Source organism: Lacerta agilis, chromosome 7 (genome assembly GCF_009819535.1).
Source record: "Lacerta agilis isolate rLacAgi1 chromosome 7, rLacAgi1.pri, whole genome shotgun sequence".
NCBI classification, from domain to species: domain Eukaryota; kingdom Metazoa; phylum Chordata; class Lepidosauria; order Squamata; family Lacertidae; genus Lacerta; species Lacerta agilis.
Window position 1 is genome coordinate 71,667,005 of NC_046318.1, and position 23,898 is coordinate 71,690,902.

Below are 23,898 nucleotides of genomic sequence, written 5' to 3' on the forward strand. Positions count from 1 at the left end.
TCAACACCTCATTCTGCTCCCTGACTCCCCAGCATCTTTTTTTCTGAAGTGCCAACGTCTCCTTCCGTCCAATGGTAGAGACGGCCGTGTCAGCCTTACAGTGCAAGGTGTGTTTACACATACTGGAGTCCCATTATCTCCAACAGGGATTACTCTCCAGGCAGAGTGTTTAGAATGGCTGCCTTAATGCCTTTTCTATTATATTTCTCTGATGAACATAAGAAATCAGCTCTCAGATTCCAGCAGGCAGATACAGAGGCCGGCTTGTGCATTCAAGACATCTCCTCCGGCCAGTGCACTTAAACATTTCACAGCCAAGAGATAAACTTTAATAAACAACTGTCACTGCTACATAAATATATTGCACAGTGTATGCACACACACACACGGCCTCTTGGTGGTCTTTCTCTATTTAGCTCTAATCAAGCGGGATCTTCAATTGAGCTTGCTTTCCAGAGTTATATGGGAAATCTTATTTTAGCAATTATTAAGGCTGGAACGAGGAAGGGCATTTCCTGTGGAGCTGAACGGCGAGCAGCATGAAGGACCAACTTTGGAAACACGAAACCTTCCTGTTGCTTTTTCTTGTCCTCCTAGTGCAGATTTTTGGTCTGGATGACGACAACCGGTCAGCGACGGAGATCTGCTCCACCCATACCATTTTACCAGGACCGAAAGGTGAGCCTTCTGTGTGCTAGAAATCTTTGCTATTGCTGAAGAGACACAGTAGTGTGTGCTTCAGGGGAAACCAACACACTGCTTATGATTCTTCCCCCAGCTCTTGTGTCACATAGGAGAGGGGAAAGTAAGGTTGCCAACTTTTTGGCTTCTTCCCTAACGGCTTAGGGAGCTGGGTATGTTTAGCCTGGAGAAGAGAAGGTTGAGGGGTGATATGATAGCCATGTTCAAATATATAAAAGGATGTCATATAGAGGAGGGTGAAAGGTTGTTTTCTGCTGCTCCAGAGAAGCGGACATGGGGCAATGGATTCAAACTACAAGAAAGAAGATTCCACCTAAACATTAGGAAGAACTTCCTGACAGTGAGAGCTGTTCGGCAGTGGAATTTGCTACCAAGGAGTGTGGTGGAGTCTCCTTCTTTGGAGGTCTTTAAGCAGAGGCTTGTCAGCCATCTGTCAGGAATGCTTTGATGGTGTTTCCTGCTTGGCAGGGGGTTGAACTGGATGGCCCTTGTGGTCTCTTCCAACTCTATGATTCTATGATTCTGCAACTGTGCCTTTGAGAGCAGAAGACCTTGCAGGCGTCTGCAGCTAATCATATGGTGAGAGCTTATATTTTGGTGCATCAGATTTGGTGCCGCTGAAGGTACAAGCCCAGGCATTTTGCTAATCAGTTGGCAATCCTTCACAGAGCGGGCGGGAGACTTATTTGCATTTTAATCTGATAGACAATGCCTGTTGTGGAAGAATAATTCAAATGTCAGTTGCACAAATTACAACGCTTAATCAGAGTGTTTTATCATGTAAACCGGGGGGGGGGGTGGGAAGCAGGTGGCCCCGTGGTCTTGTTTTGTTTTCTCGCTCAACTACAACTCCCACCATCCCAGATTACTGGCCATGCTAGCTGGGGCTGATGGGAGTTGGAGTCCAGCAATATCTGGAGGGACAAAAGTTTCCCCATCCCTGATCTAAGCATCTGGTTGGGGAAAAGTAAAGTAGCGTAAATTATAATGGAGCAGAAGAAATACGTAGTGTTGGTTTGGGTTATAAAGTGTTAAGCACCTCCCCGGCCCCTCCGGGGGGGGGGAGTAGTTGGAAATATTTTAGCTTGAATTAACGCCAGTGCTACGCAGTTACTCTGTTTGTGGTGTGCTGCAAAACATGGGATTTTTGCTGCAAAACCTTTGGCTGGAGTAATTTGGACACAGGTGGCGTTAACTACAAACCCTGTGTTTGATGTATCAGTTACCCAGTTTGTGGGGTGCCGCGAAACATGTTTTTTTTCCCTCTCTCTGCAAAACAACTGCAAAACTTTGGCACAGGTTTCGAGGGGACCCGAAATTCCGGGGTCCGTAGTGAATTACCCTGCCAACCCAATTGGAGGAGACAACTATTGTCTTCCCCACATTGCCTCAGTTCCAGCATTGTTCTATGATTATGATTTCACTTCCACCGTATAAAAAAAGCTAGTGCAGCACAGTGGCTGGCAGTGGCTGCTTGGTGAACATATGAAACATTGAGGTTGGAAATCCCTGCCCAGCTACGCTACTTGTTGGGGAACCCCGTGAATCAGTCCGCCCCAGCTTGGCCTACCTCACAAGGCCGCCGTGCAGATAAAAAAATAAGAGGGCAAAGACATGTGCTCACTGTTGCCCCACAGGGCAGGGTTAAATCTAAGGGGTAGTTTTCAGTTGAACAAGAAGAGGAGAAATTTCTGAATAGGAAGAGCAGTCCCGGAGATACACCAGCACAGCTTTGTTGTATTGGCAAAAAAGGAGCATTCTGGGAATATGTCAGTATCAAAACCAAGCAGGGGGGGTTTATGCAGGATCCTAACTCTGTTCGGCTCAGTCACATGACCTGGCAAATAAGGTGTTTTTACAGCCAAGACTTGTTTTGCTCTGAGAATCTTGGAACCGCTTAGCCAGCAGCAGTCTTGCTCCTGAATGGGGTTTGGATCTGGCACAACTTTATCTCGCCTTACTTGCTTAACGCCGACTCCTCGTGAGTAGGAGCGCTCCCTTAGTCTGTCTCACTGTGGCACACATGGAACCCTCATACTTTTATTTATTTATTTGCTTATTGAAACACATTTTTAAACCTCTTCGCATTTTAAAATCCAGCAAGTGTGTACCTAAATACAACATAAATGCAACCAAACAGTCTTGTAAAGACCGAGATACAATACCAAAACTAGAATTTCCTTCCCATTTCCAGTAAGTGCTCCAGGTTCCACACCGCCCCAAGAGGAGCACAAGACCTCAGACGTTGGACAGCATCTTCCCCACCAGTTTCTGACTGTAAGCTCCTTGGGGCAGGGGACCTACCTTTTGCTTACGTTTTTTATTCTGCAAAGCACCATGCAAGCTGCTAAACAAGGTGCACTTCATCCTCAGTTCTGTGTGTTCATCCAGAAGTTACGGTTGTGATAAAAGTCTCAGGCTAAAAATACACTGCAAGGATTACTCAGGGCAGGCCCGATAATCTCAGTGGCCCACGCTGGCTTTAAAAGTCAGTCCTTGATAAGAGCAAATGGTTCAGGCTGCTGTCCTAAGTACAGTAACCTGGGAGTCAGCAGCACTGAATCAAATAGGGCTCTCCTCTGAGAAGATACGGCTAGAATTAAAAAGTGCCTAATAAAAAGGACAGATGAAACCCTTTGCTTAATAGACATTCAAGGCTGCCCCCAGGTGGCCACGAGAGATACCTGTGCTGCAGACCTCAATATCCACAGCCCCATTTCAACATTAAATGTGCTACTCTCACTTCCTGCAGGCAAGACGAACCTTTGCCTCTGCAGCTTTTTTCCAGGCTCATACAATAATTGTAAAATGATTTAATTCTCTATCAAAGAAATAAAATGACCAAGACTCGAATAAAGTGGGTTCCCCTGGTTTCATGTGTCTTTTGTACATTAGTCATAAAGGAAGCTCGGGTATTTAATGCGGGTGGCGCTGTGGGTTAAAACCACAGAGCCTAGGGCTTGCCGATCAGAAGGTTGGTGGTTCAAATCCCCACGACGGGGTGAGCTCCTGTTGCTCAGTCCCTGCTCCTGCCAACCTAGCAGTTTGAAAGAATGTCAAAGTGCAAGTAGATAAATAGGTACCGTTGTGGCGGGAAGGTAAACAGCATTTCCGTGTGCTGCTCTGGTTCACCGGAAGCGGCTTAGTCATGCTGGCCACATGACCCGGAAGCTGTATGCCTTGGCCAATAAAGCAAGATGAGCGCCGCAACCGCAGAGTCGTCCGCAACTGGACCTAATGATCAGGAGTCCCTTTACCTTTACCTATGCTGCAGAACACCTGAATGAAGCTTGCAGGCCACTGGTGGTCTGGTGACCCCCATTGTCTTAGCCTAATTCTCACGAATGCTATGAGGATGAAGAAATGAGTGAAGAATTGTACTTCATCCACTGAGAAGTACTTGGGAGATTATTAACACATGAAGGATCAAGCCAGAAGAGATCCAGGTCTCGGTTTTCACCTAAAAGCAGCTGCACTGCAGGAGGGTTGGTTAACCCTTTCACCCCATCTTGCTTCCCTGATCTCACTCACCCTCAACTCCAAACTGCAGTTAGCCTCACATAACAAGATTCCTTCTAAGGAACACACCAAGCTGCCTTGATACAGCTAGTTCAGTGTGCTCTCTGCTTTGCAAGCCTCAGGTAAACAGCCTTGCTTGTCTCTGTTTCTTATTATTTATTTCATTTATATCCCAACCCTTTTCTCCAGGGAGCTCCAGATGGCGTACAGGATCCCCCCCCCCATTTAATCTCAACCCCATAACAACACTGTGAGAGGTGGTAACTAGCCCAAGGTCACCCATTGTGCTTCATGGGCGAGTGGGGATTTGAACCCAGTCCAGGTCCCAGTCCAGCACTCTAACCACTGCACCACACTGCCAATCTCTATTGCTGGAGGTTCGGGGGGACCTGGGACTTTCTGCCTGAAAGGATTACGCTTGTCACAGGAGCAGGCCAGTCAGTAATCAAACAGTTCAAAGTTAGAGTTAACTTGTTACACAGTATTTTGCAAAAACATTGTCTCCACAGATGCCTAATGAGCAGAACAGCTCATTCCTTTTAAAAAAAAAGTTAATTTGGAACATGCAGAAAATATTTTAAAAAATAATAATTAAGGAACCACACAAAGAGGGGGAAAGGAAGTCGAGTTTTGAAATGTTAAAGCGATTGCAAAATTATTGAAATATATAAAATTGAAAATCATTCATAAAAATAAATAAAAATACGAAAAAGAGCAGCTCATTCCTAGTGGTCCTATGCCATCAGTTGCTGAGATTGAAAGTCTCCGTTCCCTCACAGCCATCTAAGTCCCCTCCTCTCCAGGGCTTTTCCCAAGCAATCAGAGACTGAGACTGTGTGTGTGTGCATGCAGCCAACCTCTCCTCTACTCTGCCCTTTTCATGCCTCTTCTGGAGCTTGTGGCAGAAGGCACAAGCCTGACCCATCTCTGCCTCTTGCCCTCACTCATCTCCTGCTTCAACTTCTGCCTCTGATTCTGGTCCTCTCATTGCCACAGTCTCTCCCAGCTCATTAAGCCCTGTTACCTCTTCAGCTTTCGACACTTCCTCCTCTCACTCTCCTCTCTCTTCTCCCTCTACCCATTCATCATCCCACCACCACTCCCTGGTCCCTGAGCCTTCTTCCATTGCTGCTTCCCCAACTGTTTCCTCTCACCGTTCCTCTGTGTCCATCATGACAACACTCTGCCATGGAGCTTCTGACCCGGCTCCTCTCCCTAATGTCCACCGCTGCTTCTCACTTGACACAATGAACCAGTGGATCTCCCGCATCTCATCCGGTTCGGCTGTTATTATGTATTTATTTATCCATTCGAAATTATTTATATCTCACTCTTCCTCCAGAAGGACCTCTTGTGTGTTGTTGGGTTACCAAATAGCTGAAGGTACCATGAAAAGAGCCTCTGTGGAAGGTCTCAGTTCTCACACAGGGTTACATAAAGTGCAGCGGTCCTTCGGGTAGCCTGATCCCACCCAAGTAGTTTAGAGTGATGCTTTATACCTTGGTCCATCTAGCTCAGTATTGTCCGCACTGACAGGCAGTGGCTTTCCAGGATTTCAGGCAGGGAGTTTCTCCCAGGTTTACCTGGAGATGCCAGGGATTGAACCTGGGACCTTCTGCAAGTAAGACCACCACCTTCTTAAAGATAAGCAGGTTTGGATATGGGCAGCACTAGGATGGGAGACAGCATGGGAACCACAGATACACCACCTTGGATTCCCTCACTGCAAGAAGTGAAGTTACAGGCAATCAGGGAGAGGGCCTTCTCGGTAGTGGCACCCTCCCTGTAGAATGCCCTCCCATCAGATGTCAAGGAGATAAAGAACTAATAATAATAATAATAATACCTTTATTGTCATTGTACAACCTGTGTACAATGAAATTAAATGAGCCTCCCCCCCAAACACTCAATCTCTTATCGAACAACACACCACCTCGCAAGTCAATTTCGCTATGTTATTTTTCGTTCAACAGCCTAACAGCCCGCGGATAGAAGCTATTTTTTTAGCCTGTCGGTACAGCTGATTATACTTGTATATCTCCTGCCTGAGGGTAGAAGATTAAAGAGGTGATGGCCGGGGTATGAGTCATCCCTGAGAATTTTTCTCACTCTCCTAAGGCAACGATCCCTTGTGATGTCATCTAGCGGACTCAAGGGACAGCCCATGATATCATGTGCTGTATTCAACACCCTCTTTAGAGACTTTCTGTCCATGGTTGTCAGGCCAGCATACCATACTGTGAAACAATATGAAAGGACACTTTCTATTGTGGACCGGTAAAAGGAGTTCATCAGTTGTTTTTAGAAGACACCTGAAGGAAGCCCTGTATAGGGAAGTTTTTAATCTTTGTTGTTTTATTCTGCTTGAAAGTTGAAAGCCACCCAGAGTGGCTGGGGCAACCATCATCATCATCATCATCATCATCACCACCACCATCATCTAATAGAATAAACAATTGCCCATTTTGTTAAACAGGACAAGATGGGCTTTTGGTCTCATTCGGAAGAGCTTTTCTTACATTCATACGGCATCCTCAAAAGACTATAATCAATTTATTTCACAAGCCAGAGCCCCCTTTTGACAAATGCATGGCATCACCCAAAGCACATTCGCCACAATATATTCCTCCATTTTTAATGGTGCCTCATGACTCCTTGCAGCTTTGTCTGTAACGAACCAGCAGAGCAGCACCCCTAGAACATGTTGAAGGAGTTGTGTTGTTGTTTCAAGCACTATCCAAACTGCAACATGCTTGCTGCGTCCTCGTCGAACCCTCCTGAGGATGTAGGAGAGCTTCGACTCCGAAAACATACTGAAGTAATTGCACGATCGGTTCACCGCGTCGAAAAGAAAAGGAATGGATGACCTCAGCCAAGGTTGACGGGCTTGTTGCTGAGAACTTCAAAGGAATCTGAATTGGGTCCTATGTGTTCGGTAACTGGAATGGAAGGCAATTTGAAGGGGAATAATGGGAGTTCACCCTGCAGCTAAGTGGTGTGTTTTGGAACACTCCCCTTTCATTATTTTGACAAATGTCAATTATAAACTCCTTGACATCAGTCAGTGCCTCCAAGCCCCGCTTCTTGTGGTCACCGCTGCTGCTGCTGCTACTGCTGTTGACCATCTTCCAGACCTAATAGTGGCACTTGCACAGCTCTGCTTCTGGAAAAGGATGAGCTCAGTCTGAAGCGGAGTTTTCCACGTTCTGAGCTCCCTGTTTGAAGTGCAGAAGAACCTCATGCCATATCCTCGATGCTGTAGTCTCTGTCATCACTCCCTTCACTCCTGACCTATGTGTTCTCCGTGCTAAAAATAATCATTAAAAAATTTTGAATTAAAAATCTGAATTCCGTGCCAAATTCTGCAATGAGAAAAGCCACATTCTGCAACCTGCAGTGGAAGAGCATCTGGCTTGCACACAGAAGGTCCCAGGTTCAATCTCTGGTATTGCTTCGTAGAGCTGGGAATATTCCTCGGTCTGAAACCCTGGAGAGTCTCTGCCAGTGTAGTCAATGCCAGGCCAGATCAACCAACGCTCTGATAAGGCAGCTTCCTAGTCATATTTTAATAACAGTCATCTTGCAATAAGAAATCAACTTTTTAGTCAGAAAAAACCCCAAAATCAACTTCAGAGCCAAGTACAGGTTATTCTCAACTCTTTGACTACCCTTCCATGTGCCACCTGAATGGGACTTTCAGGCCACCTATGTTCTACAGATGATAGCTTGAGACCCTCTGGTGCAGCTGCAAGTGCAGAAGTCCCACCCTTCCTGCACTTTATCTTCACAACAATCCTGTGAACTTGGTAGGTTAGGCTGAGGGACAAAGAGTGCAGGCCCAAAGTCACGCTGGTGATCTTTGTGGCTCCGGCATGGGTCTCTGTCCAATTACAGAAGCCCCAAGAGCAGGTAATGAAGGCTAACCTTTTTTTTTTGCTCGAACACACACACACAAGTACACAACACAAGAATGTGGCCTCTCTCCACAGCTGATCTGTGCAGCCCCTGTGCCTTGGGTTGGCCAAAGGCATAAAGGCAACAGTACTCCCTCAATGTCGTCTTCCCTCCCACCCCAGGTATTCAGTAGCATACTGGTGTTGAGATGAGCAGGGTATGTGTGTGTGCGCGCTTCTTGGCAGTGCAGTTGCCCTCAGAAACCATTGGGAGAATTTATTATGCACCTGGAAAAATTGAGTTCTGCTACTTTCCTGCTGAAGCTCAACATCAAAAAAACAAAGACCACGGCCACTGGTCCCATCACCTTCTGGCAAATAGAAGGGGAAGAAATGGAGGCAGTGAGAGATTTTACTTTCTTGGGCTCCATGATAACTGCAGATGGTGACAGCAGTCACAAAATTAAAAGACGCCTGCTTCTTGGGAGAAAAGCAATGACAAACCTAGACAGCATCTTAAAAAGCAGAGACATCACCTTGCCGACTGGACTCCGAGTATATTTCACCGACAAAGGTCCGTATAGTTAAAGCTATGGTTTTCCCAGTAGTAATGTATGGAAGTGAGAGCTGGACCATAAAGAAGACTGATCGCTGAAGAATTGATGCTTTTGAATTATGGTGCTAGAGGAGACTCTTGAGAGTCCCATGGACTGCAAAAAGATCAAACTTATCCATCCTTAAAGAAATCAGCCCTGAGTGCTCACTGGAAGGACAGATACTTTGGCCACCTCATGAGAAGAGAAGACTCCCTAGAAAAGACCCTGGTGTTGGGAAAGATGGAGGACAAAAGGAGAAGGGGAAGACAGAGGATGAGATGGTTGGACAGTGTTCTCGAAGCGACTGGCATGAGTTTGGCCAAACTGCGGGAGGCAGTGGAGGATAGGGGTACCTGGTGTGCTCTGGTCCATGGGGTCACAAAGAGTCGGACACGACTGAATGATTGAATAACAACAACTTTCCTGCTACCAATCTCTGCCAGCAAAGTGGGTGGAGGCAGGGTCAGACCTACATTTGGGGGTCCCTGAAGCTTGAACTGTCATATTGACCCTCATTGTCCCTTCCAACTCCACAATTCTATGAGGACCCCTTCACAACCAGCAATGAGGTCTGGGTAACCACTGTTATCTTCTTCAATGGGGTTGTTCCACAACAGATCACCACACCTTTACAACATCTGTGCTACTGACTCTTAGGCTTTGGGAATGTTGAAATATAGACAAAGACAAAAATTAATCTCTCGATTCAATGCGACTCAAACTGGGTCTAGTGTTTTTCTTGGCATCTGTCTGTCTTGGGAGACAACGGAGGACTGTGTCTTTGGGGGTGAAGTCAAGCTGTAGGCAGACTAAAGTCACTTATGGGTCACCTCTGAGATCAGGGGCCTTGAAGCTTAAACTTTGTTAGTTTCATAATAGATCTACCCCTGGGTGGAGGATTTCAAGGAATAATTTTACATAGCTCTAGAAAAAGGAAATGGGTGAGTTTTGGACCAACAAAAGAGGCCACGAGAGGGCAGCAAGAGTCAACTCTTGGTACATCTTCAAATGGCTGTGTTGAGAGAATGTTCTTTGGAGAGGATAGTTTTCCATGGACAGAAAAATCAATTCAAGGTGGTCATGGTTTAGTCTTTTTTCTTTTGTTGACAATAACAACTTGGCTTAACACACTGCCAGCAGAGTTGCCACCTCCTCTGTTTGCCCTGATCCTTTACCTTAAACAGTACGCTGGCGTACAAAAATTAAGACAGCACTCTAAGTCTTAGAGGAGGACGCAGATTGTTTCCTTTGCAGCCATGCCTTTACCTGTCTCACACCTGACATCAGGTGAGGGGCAGGTGAGCACCTGGCCCACAGGCCAGTGGTTCCTCTGCAGCTTCTCCTTTCAAAACGAGGCCAGGATACTCTTTCCTAACCTGCATCGTGACTTCTTTCATAGTGTCTGTTTTCTCCCTCTCTGCCCACTCACCCCATGTGTTTGTTTTCGAAGGAGATGAAGGCAAAAAGGGAGACCAAGGAGAAATGGGCAAGCATGGGAAACTCGGCCCCACAGGATCCAAAGGTAAAGGGGTGCGTGCTTATTTGCTGTTCCCTGGAAATGTCTTGGGCCCCCTCCACCTTCCCTTATCCATTCCGTCTTTGTAATGCTCTCACAAGTGCTCGGTAATGCCTCTGGATTAATGTTGGGGAATAAACTCTGGCCCTGCAATTATCATCTGAGGCCCTTTTCTGTGTGCCCCCCTCCATTAGGATGCAACACCAGAACGGAACTTTTCAGCAGTGGCTCACTGCTTGGGGAATGCCCTCCCCAAACCTGGCACCATCATTGCTGTCATTATGCACCAGCAAAAACATTTCTTTTACACCAGCCATTTGGCTTTTAATTATCTGTGGCCTCCTTCAGTGGGTGAGACGCTCAAATTCAGCACCAAAAGCAAGCCCTGGTTATTGAGGAACAATCAAGAATACTTTAAGCCTCCCAGATGTTTCCCTTACAGCCATGGCTGTACCTGTCCCACATCTGATGTCAGTTTGTGGGGAACAGCTTCATGGACCAAACTGAATGGGCCTACTGAGACTTGAGAGCAGCCTTCACCATCCTGGTGCCGTCCATTGTCATCGTGTGGGCAGGGCCACAGGGGTGGTTGCCCTGGGTGCGAAATTCTTAGGGGTACAAAATTTCAACAGAAAAGAAAAGAGAGAAAATAGTAATTAAAAATAGCGCACCCTCCCCCTCACACAATAAACCTCCCAATGTTTGCGTGGATGGACTGAGGAATGGATTTGGGTGACAGCCAGTTGCTAGGGGACCCTCTGCAGGGCTTTAGAAAGATACCCACTCCTGACCAACCCCCCATCCGTCTCTCTGGTGCACTTGACATTCATGGGGCGCCGCGACTGCCACTCGGGTAGGTTGCCGAGCTATTGACACTTCCTTCCAGCCTATCAGCAGGTGGTACCGAAGAGCCCCGCCCTGCTCTGTCACCCCCTTCCCAGCTGGTGCTGCTGGCAGTGCCAGCAACAACATGGAATAGGAGAAGTTCGTGCCAACCCTGCCACACCAGAATATCTGCAAAGGGAAGCTGATTCTGGCTCTGTAGAGGAAGCTGTTGATCTCTGGGGGAGTAGTACTCGTCTTGCCCCGGACTCTGGCAATCCATGCTACACCACTGGGCCAACAACGTCTGAAGGACACCAGGATGAGGAAGCAGCTTGTTTAGAGGAAGCAGCTGGCCATGTGCTGGGATGCCCCACGGTGAATACAGAAAGGGAGCACCCATCAAATACATTACGCATCAAGGTGCGGGGAGGAGGTGCCACAGTTTGAGCTATTAGGAAGTTGGGTAAAATAGGGTGACCAAAGAACATAAGGTGCTAAACAGGCCATTTATTGTACCAATGGCCCCCATGCCAGCTCCGTAGGCTGGCTGTGGACTTCAGCGTAAAATTTCGCAGCAAAATTGCTTTGTACTTCAGACAGCTAGTTGGGCGCAAATAATGGCCGTATAAATTCTGTCCACACATTTATAATGGCGTAAACGCTTCAAGTTTTTGATCAATAGGATTTTACGACTGAAATACATTCAATACGCAGTTATAATAAAACACTCTCGGGTGCGACGCTGCTTCACATTGCAAAAATGGGATTTGATGTGCAGGTCGGGGGAGATAGGCTTCCTGCCATACACATTTATTGGCTCTTAAAAGAACCTAAATTGCCGCCTCTAAAAAAACAGGGTTGCTCCATTTATTCACGTGGTTTGCAGCTTTAGGAGATGCTGAAGGATGACGCTGGGACATTCCTCTCACGTGTTGTGAAATTATTTGGAGCCAAACTAAGGCCGCATCTGCACTATATGTTTAAAGCAGTATCATACTGCTCTTAAACAGTCTTGTCTTCCTCCAAAGAATTCTGGGAACTGTAGTTTGTTAAAAGTGCTGAGAGTTGTGAGGAGACCCCTATTCCCCCCCCTGGCCGCCCCATGGAGCAATAGTGCCCAGAGTGATTTAGCAATCAATCCCTCCTCTTATATGCCTGTTGTCTTTGTCCATGGAGTTTTCTTGGCAAGGATACTGGAGTGGCTTGCCAGTTCCTTCTCCAGGTGGATCACGTTTGGTCCAAACTCTCCACTATGACCTGTCCATCTTGACCTGTCCATAGCTTCCCTGAGTAATTCAAGCCTCTTCGCCACGACAAGGCAGTGATCCATGAAGGATCTCTTGAGAGTCCCATGGACTGCAAGAAGATCAAACCTATCCATTCTTAAAGAAACCAGCTCTGAGTGCTCACTAGAAGGACAGATCCTGAAGTTGAGGCTCCAGTACTTTGGCCTCCTCATGAGAAGAGAAGACTCCCTGGAAAAGACCCTGATGTTGGGAAAGATGGAGGGCACAAGGAGAAGGGGACGACCGAGGATGAGATGGTTGGACAGTGTTCTCAAAGCTACTAACATGAGTTGGGCCAAACTGCGAGAGGCAGTGAAGGATAGAGGTGCCTGGCATGCTCTGGTCCATGGGGTCACGAAGAGTCGGACACGACTGAACGACTGAACAACCCTCCTTTTAGGAAACCCTGGGAATTATGAAGCGGGGTAGAGATCTAACAGCTCCCAGCACCCTGAACAAAATACAGTTCCCAGGATTCTTGCAGAGGAGGAGCCATGACTGTTTAAAGTGGCATGATACTGCTTTAAAGTGTAGCGCACGCCGCATATGGGGTCGAAAACATATTTTAAAAAGACATAGAGCTGCCATGGGGCGAGGCAACCATCCCTGCATTAAGGTCTCCCTTTTCCCTTCCATACATGAACAGAAACAGAGCCATCCTCTGAAATTCACACTTATCCAGTTTTTGCAAAGGGTGGCGCAAGACTCTTTTAATCTCAATGGGGTTTGCGTCCGAGGAGACATGAATAACAGCCTTCCCAGATGTCAAAGAGAACAACAACTACCAGACTTTTAGAAGACATCTGAAGGCAGCCCTGTTTAGGGAAGCTTTTAATGTTTCATGGATTATTGTATTTTGATATTTTGTTGGAAGTTGCCCAGAGTGGCTGGGGAAGCCCAGCCAGATGGGCGGGGTATAAATAAATTATTATTATTATTATTATTATTATTATTATTATTATTATTCCCAACTTTGTGTCGTCGAGATGCTTTCTGGACTACAAACGCCACCCATCAACCTTGGCCATTTGCAATGATCCTTTTACACACACACACATACACACACACACACAAACCTGAGCATCATCATTATGGCAAGCACGCTGCTGGTAATCAGTAAGCACTGAAAATTACATTCCTAAAGGGGCTTGTGGATTAAGACTGTCACATTCTGGTTTCAGCATCATCCTTTAAAAAAAAAAAAAGCTTTATGAAACAAAAACATAACCAAAAAGAAAAAGAAATAAAAAGATGCCTCCAGGCTCCTCAACTGGGAACTTTTAGTTTGGCAAATAAGCTTTGAAATTTCATACTGTTTCTTCTGCAAGAGTGCCGGCGGCGGGTGTGCAGAGCCATCTGCTGCCAGTCGGCACAGAACTTCCAGTGCCGGTGAATCAAAGGCAGTCCCTCTGTTGGATTGGGCTCTCAGAGCATATGGGAAACCTACTGTTCGGCTGGAAAACAAGGGAAAGCATGAATGTTCACAGCTTCAGCTCTACAGATGGCTGCAGCGTTGTGGCTGAAGCCTTGGCTTGCTGGAGAAAACTAAATGTCCCCACTTCTTTAAAAAAAGAAAAGAAAAGGCGTTGTTGTTGCAGCAACCCCTTAAAGGGCGTCTGAGCGACATTCAGAAATGGACAAGCCTGGAGAAGAGAAGGTTAAGGGGTGATATGATAGCCATGTTCAAATATATCAAAGGATGTCATATAGAGGAGGGTGAAAGGTTGTTTTCTGCTGCTCCAGAGACGCGGACACGGAGCAATGGATTCAAACTACAAGAAAGAAGATTCCACCTAAACATTAGGAAGAACTTCCTGACAGTAAGAGCTGTTTGGCAGTGGAATTTGCTGCCAAGGAGTGTGGTGGAGTCTCCTTCTTTGGAGGTCTTTAAGCAGAGGCTTGACAGCCATCTGTCAGGAATGCTTTGATGGTGTTTCCTGCTTGGCAGGGGGTTGGACTGGATGGCCCTTGTGCTCTTTTCCAACTCTATGATTATATGATAAGGGAAATCTTTCCCATCACCGCACTAGGGAAAGATTTGCCTTGTTGAATTTGTGCCTGTCACACAGCTATTAACAAGAACAGCAGTCCTCTCGGAAGAAGGCAGTTGTTGTTGTTCAGTCATTCAGTCGTGTCCGACTCTTCGTGACCCCAAGGACCAGAGCACGCCAGGCACGCCTATCCTTCACTCCCTCCCGCAGTTTGGCCAAACTCATGCCAGTCGCTTCGAGAACACTGTCCAACCATCTCATCCTCTTTCGTCCCCTTCTCCTTGTGCCCTCCATCTTTCCCAACACCAGGGTCTTTTCTAGAAGGCGGTAGGCTCATCTAGTTACATGAGGTCATATGGAAATGGTGTGAGAATGAATCAAACGGGAACTTGTCACTGTATTTCCTTTGCAGGAGACAAAGGAGCGGTTGGCGATATCGGGGACCAAGGAATCATGGGTAAAATTGGACCGATTGGCAGAAAGGGTAGGTTTGCCTTTAATACTTTTGGAATGTGTTGTGATGGCGCAAAGCAAAATGTGAAACATCTGCTATTTACGCTTCCCAAATTAAACAGATGGCTTTTATTGCCAAAGCAACAACAACAAAAAAGGAAGTTGTGAATTACATTAGGTTTTATGCCTTCAGCCCATGACTGGCAGAGTGGAAGACCTGAGATTTACCAGGGTTGCCTAAATGTTTTCAAAAATACATTCTCTACAGAAGCAGCTAACCATATCTGAAGTTTCCCAGGACGAATTTCTATGCAATGGTCAAGCACACAGTGACCATTCACGACACCAGTGATTGACAATAAGACACTCTTTGCTTAGCTTTAGTGTGCTAATTTAATACCTGTGGTCAGAGAGAAACTCTTGGTATTGGTTGAATCCTAAATTAATAGAATCAAACTACCTGACAGTGCCCATTCTGCAAACTGAAGCTGAAATATTCCTCTGAAGTTCTTCTCTTGGAGAGTGGCAACTTTAGAGCCACCAGTGGCATGTCCCGAGAGAGGGAAATGTTCTCCTGCTGTTTTCTGAACTTTGTCATTTTCCATGTGTTCTTCCCCCTTTCCCTTATGGGATATTCCAGACCCCCTATAGAGTCCTTAAGTGGGTTCCCTATAGGTAGGAGAAAATAACAGAGGCCAACCAGAGTATATTGAGAAGCAAAGCGGCTAGTAAGCCCAATCTTTGTTCAAGGAACTGTTGCAACAGGGTTCCCACTCACCACACGCAGGAGGGAGGAGAACCCTGAACAACTTTTGAAACTGCTCACCCTGTAGCCCAAGACCACCCCCCAAAACATCATACATACATCACAGAAGGAGGTGGTCTACAGCAGAAATCCTGCCTGCCAGGATACCTGACAATGGTCACTGATTGCATTACCTGGGTAGCCTGGCCCTTCTTTTGTGATTGTTAATACTTTAGTTCCTGAATCCAGGTCACAGGCTGTTGGGCTTTTGGTTTTAACTGGAAAAGCCTCAAAACCAGTTTAGCACTTGGAGTGGTGTCCAGCTACGCTTCCTCTGAGTTTTCCTGCTTCTCCAGTGCTTTTGCAGTTTTTCAAACTTCAAACTTCTTACTTCTTCTTGCGCAATGGTATGTGTGCCTTTCTTGCCGGCAAATAAACTCCCACAACGTCTGGGTTGTTTCAAAGCAAGTACGCTTTATTTACAAGCATATAAATCACGGACACTCTCCCGGAGATACGGACATCTCCGCTCCGGTTCAGTCAAAAGTGAAAATATGACTGACCAGGAAATAAACGGTGCGTCACATAAATCACAAAGACATTGCATACAGCAGATACCCCGGATGTTGTGACACATCCTCTTCCCTGTGGGAGGGGCGAACTGTTGAGCTTCTTTAACCCTGAAAGCTCCAAACCTCAACCTATTCAAACACAAATATGCCCTTAAAGACAGGATTTGCAAGCAAAAAGAAAATGGGAAGGCTTTCCCCATTTGCCTCCCTTACTGCAGAGGAATATTTGAGGTCAATGGGAGAGTCAAAATGGCTTCAGGATTGCTCCCACATACTATTTCAGACACATGGTTCATATATTTAGATATGTGCGCATTTATGGATATTTATTCTATATCAGAGACCTTAAAATTCTTACAACGCATACCAGATTTGTGTGCCTCCCTGCCTGCCCTTTACAGACAAGAACTGAGCAGGAAGAGGAAGCCGTTTCTCATGCACTGTGAATTTGTGAGCGAATATTTACAGAAAGCTTTCACAGGCACCATAGGAGGTGCTACCGAGCTTCCTCCTGCCACCAGGCACCACATTGACAATCCCCATGTCAGAGACAAACCAGACGTGGCCCTAAGCAGGTACAACAAACCACATCTGTCTTTCTTAAAAAATTAATAGTATGCACTGGGGTGGGGGGGCAATTTCCTACAGAACACCTGTGCATCTGTGGTGCCATCTTCCTTGGGGGGTGCCTTTAGAGGTACGCTTGGCACTTAAATCTTCTTTCATGTCAACAGCAACAAGCGGAAAGCCTATTATTTCGTCCAGGCATTCATAGGTTGGTAGTTTCAGGATTGAATGATGCCCGTTTGTAGTTTGCAAGGATTTGTAGGGGTGCTGCTTTTTGTTTTTAAAGAATTTCTGATTTTAATTACAGCTGTTATTAACCTGTTTTTGCACTTCACAGATTTCAGGTTTGTAATCGTTTGGATGAGATTTATGTTTTAAAATGAAAAAAAAGAAAAAAGTATAAAGCCATTGTATTCTGCCCTGAGATCAGTTCTGATGAAGGTCAGGTTCGAAATACCTTAAATAAATGACAAACAAACAAACAAACAAACAAACGGATACTCCTATTGGGCAAGTGGGACATTTCCACCCTGGGGCTAATAACAACTGGGGTGTGTGGTTTCTGAGGTTGCAATAAGGGAAAAAATCCCACACACTGAGGTTCCAGCAAAACAAAAAACAAAACAAAACAAAACAAAAACACCTTCCCACTAGTGCCTGCAATTAATATTTTAAGAAACACAGGTGTGGTTTGCAATCATGACACATTTAGCAACATGTCAGGTTTGGGTCGGGATGCTTCAGAACTCTTCAGTTGGAAACTATAGCCTGATCCCAACAAATGGATGTGTGTGTGTGCGCACATCACAAGCAGCTGTGATTCTTTCACAATACCCCCATCAACTCTTAGAAAAACTATTATCTGTTTCCATTAGGCTACAGTACTTGCTGCTCACCCGTGCAGGAAGGCAGTACCAGCCACGGAGCCTCTGAACTTTTAATGGGTCAGCTATTAAAAGCTCGCAGCTTTGTCCACTAAAACAAAAGCCCGAGAGAGCTATTCCAGAAATAAGTCTCACTGTGTTCAGTGGAACTTACTCCCTTCCGAATGGGCCCGTAGGGTTGAAGCAGACCTGTTTAATTTGGAACCTCCGCTTAGCCCTGTATCGGGAAAGCTTTTAATGTTTGACGTTTTGCTGTGTTTTTATTGTGTTGGAAGCGTCCCAGAGTGGCAGGGGCAACCCAATCAGATAGGTGAGGTATAAGTAATAAATTATTATTATTATTATTATTATTATTATTATTATTAGCATCTCTCAGACCCACTCAGCGAACGTTACTCAACAGAGCGGTTCTGTTTTCTGTGTACTTCCTGTGTTTTCTTCCTTTAACCAGGTGACAAAGGACTGAAGGGGTTATCTGGTGTATCTGGAGGAAAGGGCAAAGCCGGTACGCCATTTCGATTTCTTTTTGGCTTCCCAAACAGCTCCTGTCTGCGGGCAGTGATTCCATAGGTGCGTGTAAGGCAAGGATGGAGAACCTGTGGCTCTCCAGATGTGGCCACCCAGTTTCCACCAGCCCAGTTAGCCTGGCCAATGGTCAAAGATGATGGGAGTTCATACCCTCCAGCATTCCTCAGATGAAAACAGAGACCCTTCTCACTCCGCACAACTGAAAAATACACACCAAGAAACAAACTTTAGAAAGAGACAATATCAGACGCAGACACACAAAGCATTTTAAAATAAAACCAAGACTCCTCGCGCTCCACTCTGCTTCCCCTTTCTTCCTGCCCAGGGCAGTCCTGTTTGAATCCCTTCTGGGTTTTAATGAGGGAAGTAGACACACTTCGCCAGGAAGGGAATTCCACAAACAAACCCACCACCAAGAAGGCCCCGTCATGATTCAGCACAAACCAGGCAACAGCCAGTGATGGTACCACCAATAATTCAGCGCCTGGAGTTACACTGTGGAGAAAAAGGAGAGATAGAAAATAAATAAATAGTTATAGACAAAACCCCAGGTCAGTGAAGAAGAGTTTGGATTTGATATCCCGCTTTTCACTACCCGAAGGAGTCTCAAAGCGGCTAACATTCTCCTTTCCCTTCCTCCCCCACAACAAATACTCTGTGAGGTGAGTGGGGCTGAGAGACTTCAAAGAAGTGTGCCTAGCCCAAGGTCACCCAGCAGCTGCATGTGGAGGAGTGGAGACACGAACACGGTTCCCCAGATTACGAGTCTACCGCTCTTAACCACTACACCACACTGGCTCTCAGTGATGCAACATTAAAACCTGGCACACATTAAGTCCTGATTTCTGTGATCTTAACACATTGAAAACTTTTGTTGAAGAAAGACAGAACTCTTTTTTTCTTGTCGTCGTCACACAAGGGCTTTTCTGTTCTAAATCCAGTTTTCCCCTCCCCCCTTCTTAAGGGCACCAAATTATTTTTTAAAGCACATATTGACATTCTCGCTAAAGCAGAGAGAGTACTATACAAACAAAGGAAAGATCTTGCGTAACGTAACTCTAATCCCTTTCCTTTCAACAGGGGAATTAGAAAGAGTTCAGGAGTACAGGTTGCCGGGGTGTTTTTGTTTTCGCCTTTTTTTGCCAGGCCCAAACAGAATTCAAGGCCAGTTTGCAAGGCTGAATATTTTGGGTGCTTCTTGCCAGCCCAGCTGAAGCATGTGATGAAGACTAAAGCAGTCCAGCAACAAGACCCTCAGCATTTTGCAACAAGCATTCATCCCGAATGCGTGGCTGTGATAAACTCTGTGTATTTGAAATTACAGTATACTAATTATTAAGTAGTGGGTGGACATAGCAGACGACACAGTGATTCTCCAAGCAGCTCTCTTTATTCTCAGGCTGGAACAGAACTTGACTGAAGGGCTCAGCCAGCCTGCTTATATAGTACTCAGTAACATGCAACAGTAGCAACTCTCTCTATCTACCCAATCCGTGAACGGCACTCTCAATCCTTCATTTGCATGTTGTGGACCTGAGTGAGAACTGCAGCCACGGTGGGCAGAGTGAAACTATATACACAACACCCCTAGTGGCCTAGGGTGAGAACTTCAATACATAACACTAATAGGCCCAAGATGCAAGATGGCAGAAGCCCACAAGATGGCAGAAGCCCACTAGAGTCACATGTACCAAAAACTCAATCCCAATCTTGGGTCTCCAGTTGCTTTTGGACTACAATTCCCATCATCCCTGATCACTGGTCTTGCTAGCTAGGGATGATGGGAGTGCTGGAGACACAAGTTGAGGAAACACTTCTGCAGAGGAAGAGTGGGGAACCTTTGACCACCCCAAGATGTTGCTGACACGAACTACAACTCCCATCATCCCTGGCCATTGGCCATGCTTGCTCAGCCTGATGGGAGTTGTAGTTCAGCAGCAACATCTCGAGGGGCAAAGGTTCCTCAGTGCTGCTCTAGCATGTGGTTAGTAACAGTGGACAAAAACCAACCCCCCAAAAAGAAATTACTTGCTCTCCTGTAGCCTCACCTGACTCTAGCAGACAGAGCAGCAAAAGTCAACAGAACACAGGTTGAGATTGCAGGTGGCAGAAAAGCAAAGGCTCTTTCTGCATTTTCCTCCATAACAGCTTGCCTATTTTCCCAGCCCACAAAAAAGTATTTTTATCCTCCCTACTCCCACAAGAGCTTGAGGCAGCTTGCATTAAAAACACGACTGCAAAATAATCACGTTGAAACCTATAAAAGACAGAGGACACACAGCGGCAATAAACATGCTTTTGCCAAAACATTGAGTAACGCCACTGGGCTGCTGTGGGAGTCAGGCCCACGTTAAAAGTTCTGCTGTGTTTCAAGTCAGAGAGGCCTGGTTCATATATAATGAGGAAACATGGTTTCCATTATGTGAACATGGTGTGATGAGAGTGGAAGTTGCTGCTGCTGCTGCTGCTGCTGCTGCTGCTGCTGCTGCTGCTGTTACGGAAGCCACGGTTTCTTGTTACGTCCAAACATTTGTGAAAACAAACCAGAATCAAACTAGCCTTCTTCGGGCTTTCACTTCCGAACATTTTGAGCACCTGAACAGGGCTTCTTTGGCTTCTGAGTCTGGTTTGCAGCCTCACTAGAGTTTAAACAAACCATAGTCCCCTGACAAAATGTGGAATCATGAGTTGTTTAAAATTGGAAGCAGGAGCTTCTGATCTCCCCCTGGTGGGTAAAAGAGAAGAGTGTGGACATGTAAGATGCTCATTCCTGAATTAAGAAGCAATGGTCGACTAAGCTAGGATTGTTACGTCCAAATTGTCCCATTGCACATTCTACCCCCGACCTTCCAGTGTTAAACAAAAAGGGGGCTTCTGTGTGCATTTGATTGAAAACACTTACAAGCATTATAACAATTATTTCAATTTCTTAGCTGCCCTTTGCCATAAGGTCCCGGATTGGCTTGCAGCAATTTAAAAATGCAATATTAAAAAGGGTTTAAAACAATTTGCAGTCACAATATGAGTCTGGATCCTAAAAACATGACTTCCAAGTGTCAAAGGATGAGGTTAAAAAGGTGCACATTCACCATACAACAGAAATTCCACACTGAAAGTGCCACATGCATTGTCCTTTCTAGAGGCAATTCTACAATTTAGGAGCTGTCACAGGGAATGCCTTTTCCAGGGACACACTCAGCCATGGAATTCTGTGTGGGGTGAAACTACCACGATGGCCCCTTCTGCCAATTTTAGCGCCCAAGAAGGTCTTGTAGGGAAGGAGGTCTTACAAATGAGGACCTTGTGTTATAACGGTTCCCAGTCTCAAGACTGCTTCCAAATGCAAGCCTTGTCCTCTGCTTCACAGCTCATGGTTTGGCCGGGAAAATGGACGACATGCTATAACAAACTATGGCTTAGCTCAGTGCGGCACAGTAGCAAAATGGCATGGGAGGAGCGAGGCGGCCTCAATTTCCCTTCCCAGAGCCTGTATGCTTCTGCATTCATGCTTCTGAGCCATAGTTTGGCTTTGCGTGGCAAAAGTCCCCTTTAACCTAAGTTAAAGGTTAGCAAACATGTCTCCATGCTCTGTGTGCTGCAAATGGTCGGTTCAATTCCACGGGATGGATTCAACTAATGCATTTCACTAGTAGAAATCAGCACAAGGACTTCCAGTCACGAAACAGGGGCTTTCCTCCTTTCCTTCAGGCATTACCCCTGCAACCCCAAACTGACTCCAGCGAATGGGTTGCGAGAACCTTCAGAGCAGCTTGCATGGGGAAAACTCCTTCCCAGGAGTTGTGTGTGGCATCACACCACACCTGGGTCCTTCCTGACTTTATCGTATGTACATTTGTTTTAAATGCCTACGTGATGCTTACCCACTTTGATGCTTTGGGGGTAGCCTATTTGATTATATACCTGTATGGGGCTAGGTGCTGTCTGTGACTGCGGGAAATATCGCAAAGTCGTTGGACAACTGGACATCAACGTTGCTCGGCTCAAGAGTTCCATCAAGTTTGTGAAAAATGGTATGTTTAATTTCCTTGGTTCTAAAGTTGCCATATACTAACCTTTTATGTTCTTCCACATCCGTTTAATGCTCCTAACCCTTTTTTAAGATTCTTTTAGCCTCTTTTAGAATCTAATAGTCTTTTATATATACCTTCTGTTTCAATAATTTTAGCTTTCCAAAATGTTTTACAGATTTTAAATGATTGTTCCCCACCCTACTTATGCTGGTCTGTGACCGTAATAAATATTTGATTGATTGATTGATATGTATCTTTCAGTTTTTATATTATAAATCTCCCTGTTATCCTCGGATGAAGGGTCGTGTAGAAATTTAATACATAACAACAACAACAACAACAACAATAATAATTCGGGTCTTTTGAGGATGTGCTGAAAAGTCTGCTTTGTTGAAACAGGCTTTTGTTTTTCCTCCCCAAGTGTTAGCAGGTATCAGGGAAACAGAGGAGAAATACTATTACATCGTACAGGAAGAAAAGAGCTACAAGGAAGCGCTCACTCACTGCAGGATTCGAGATGGGGTTCTGGCGATGCCGAAGGATGAGGCTGCCAACGCCGTGATTTCTGACTATGTATCCCAAAGCGGCCTCTTCAGGGTCTTCATTGGCCTGAGTGACATGGAGAATGAAGGGCAGTTCGTGTATGCTGACCGTACTCCATTGCAGAACTACAGCAACTGGAAGGAAGGAGAGCCTCAGGACACATTCGGCCAGGAAGACTGCGTGGAAATGCTCAGCACCGGGCAGTGGAATGACACAGAGTGCCACCACACTATGTACTTTGTCTGCGAATTCCCAAAGAAGAGAAAGTAGGCGCCGGAGGGAATCTGTGGCACACTCTATGATCACCCTGTCTAGGAGAGGAACCTGCTTCCAATACACCAGGTATACAGAACTGGTGGCCCTCCATAAATTGTTGGGACTCCAAATCCCTTCATCCTTATGAGGGCTGATGGCCCTTGGAGTTCAACAAACTCTGGAGGCACATTAACGATGACACTATAATTTGGATATTACAATATATACTACTCAATAAATCTTTCAGTGCTGGAGCTTGAGATCTGGGCCTTCTACTAGGTCTCTGCATTATCTTCAGACACGGCATCCTAAGCTGCTGCCTCTCGTCCTTTCTCCTTGCTTCCAACACCTGGAGCTCATCCACAGGCCTGAATATAGGCAACCACTGGCAAACACAACAAGTGCCAAAGCCACAAGAGATAGAAGAAAGGGCATCCTCAACGTATGCATGTCCTTATCTGGCACTGATCCTCAGAATACTTACAGGCCAGTCCTAAGCAGCTTTACCTGGGGGTACGTCCCACCGAATTCAATAGGACTTAGGCTTGGCCTACACATATAGAAAAATGAGAATAGAATTCAGCTTCAGAGAGCAAGTGGTAGAGTTAATGCTTATGAATTCTGCTCCCCTCTTAATTATTACATTTTAGAAACTCCAGCAAATAGAGAACCAGTATAACAAGCAAAGGTCTGGTTTTCTCTTTGGAGGCAGGATTGATCTTGTTTTTCTACATGGAAGCAATCAAAATTGGTATCCCTTACTGGCTGTAGCACAGTCTGTTCTACCCCCCCTCCCCCCACTTGGAACTCATTCCCCTGCATGTTGGTTCCAGCGTAAGTATCTTTAGGACTTTACCCTTCCTGGCTGCTTCTGATAAATTTCAGTGTGACGTCAGTGAGATTATTCTTGGGGCTTCATTTCCTCATGCCATGTACTATATCACAGAATTGTTGTGAAGGTTAAGACACAATAAAGACTATAGCATGGTGCA

General features: G+C 45.7%; 1 protein-coding gene across 1 annotated transcript; it reads left to right on the plus strand.

Annotated features, from left to right (window-relative positions):
- Positions 1-381: 381 nt before the first annotated feature.
- Positions 382-23,496, plus strand: COLEC10 (collectin subfamily member 10). The gene is made up of 6 exons (XM_033155783.1): positions 382-678; positions 10,161-10,232; positions 14,741-14,812; positions 18,001-18,054; positions 22,013-22,108; positions 22,530-23,496. The coding sequence occupies exons 1-6, from the start codon at positions 540-542 to the stop codon at positions 22,919-22,921; spliced, it is 825 nt and encodes a 274-aa protein (XP_033011674.1). The 5' UTR covers positions 382-539; the 3' UTR covers positions 22,922-23,496.
- Positions 23,497-23,898: the final 402 nt, after the last annotated feature.

Excerpts from the sequence above, each read along its gene's own strand:
- COLEC10 (XM_033155783.1), top strand. The coding sequence starts at position 540 with ATGAAGGACCAACTTTGGAAACACGAAACCTTCCTGTTGCTTTTTCTT. Across the intron at positions 679-10,160 it reads CATTTTACCAGGACCGAAAG|GAGATGAAGGCAAAAAGGGA; the intron begins GTGAGCCTTCTG and ends TTGTTTTCGAAG. Across the intron at positions 22,109-22,529 it reads CATCAAGTTTGTGAAAAATG|TGTTAGCAGGTATCAGGGAA; the intron begins GTATGTTTAATT and ends TTCCTCCCCAAG.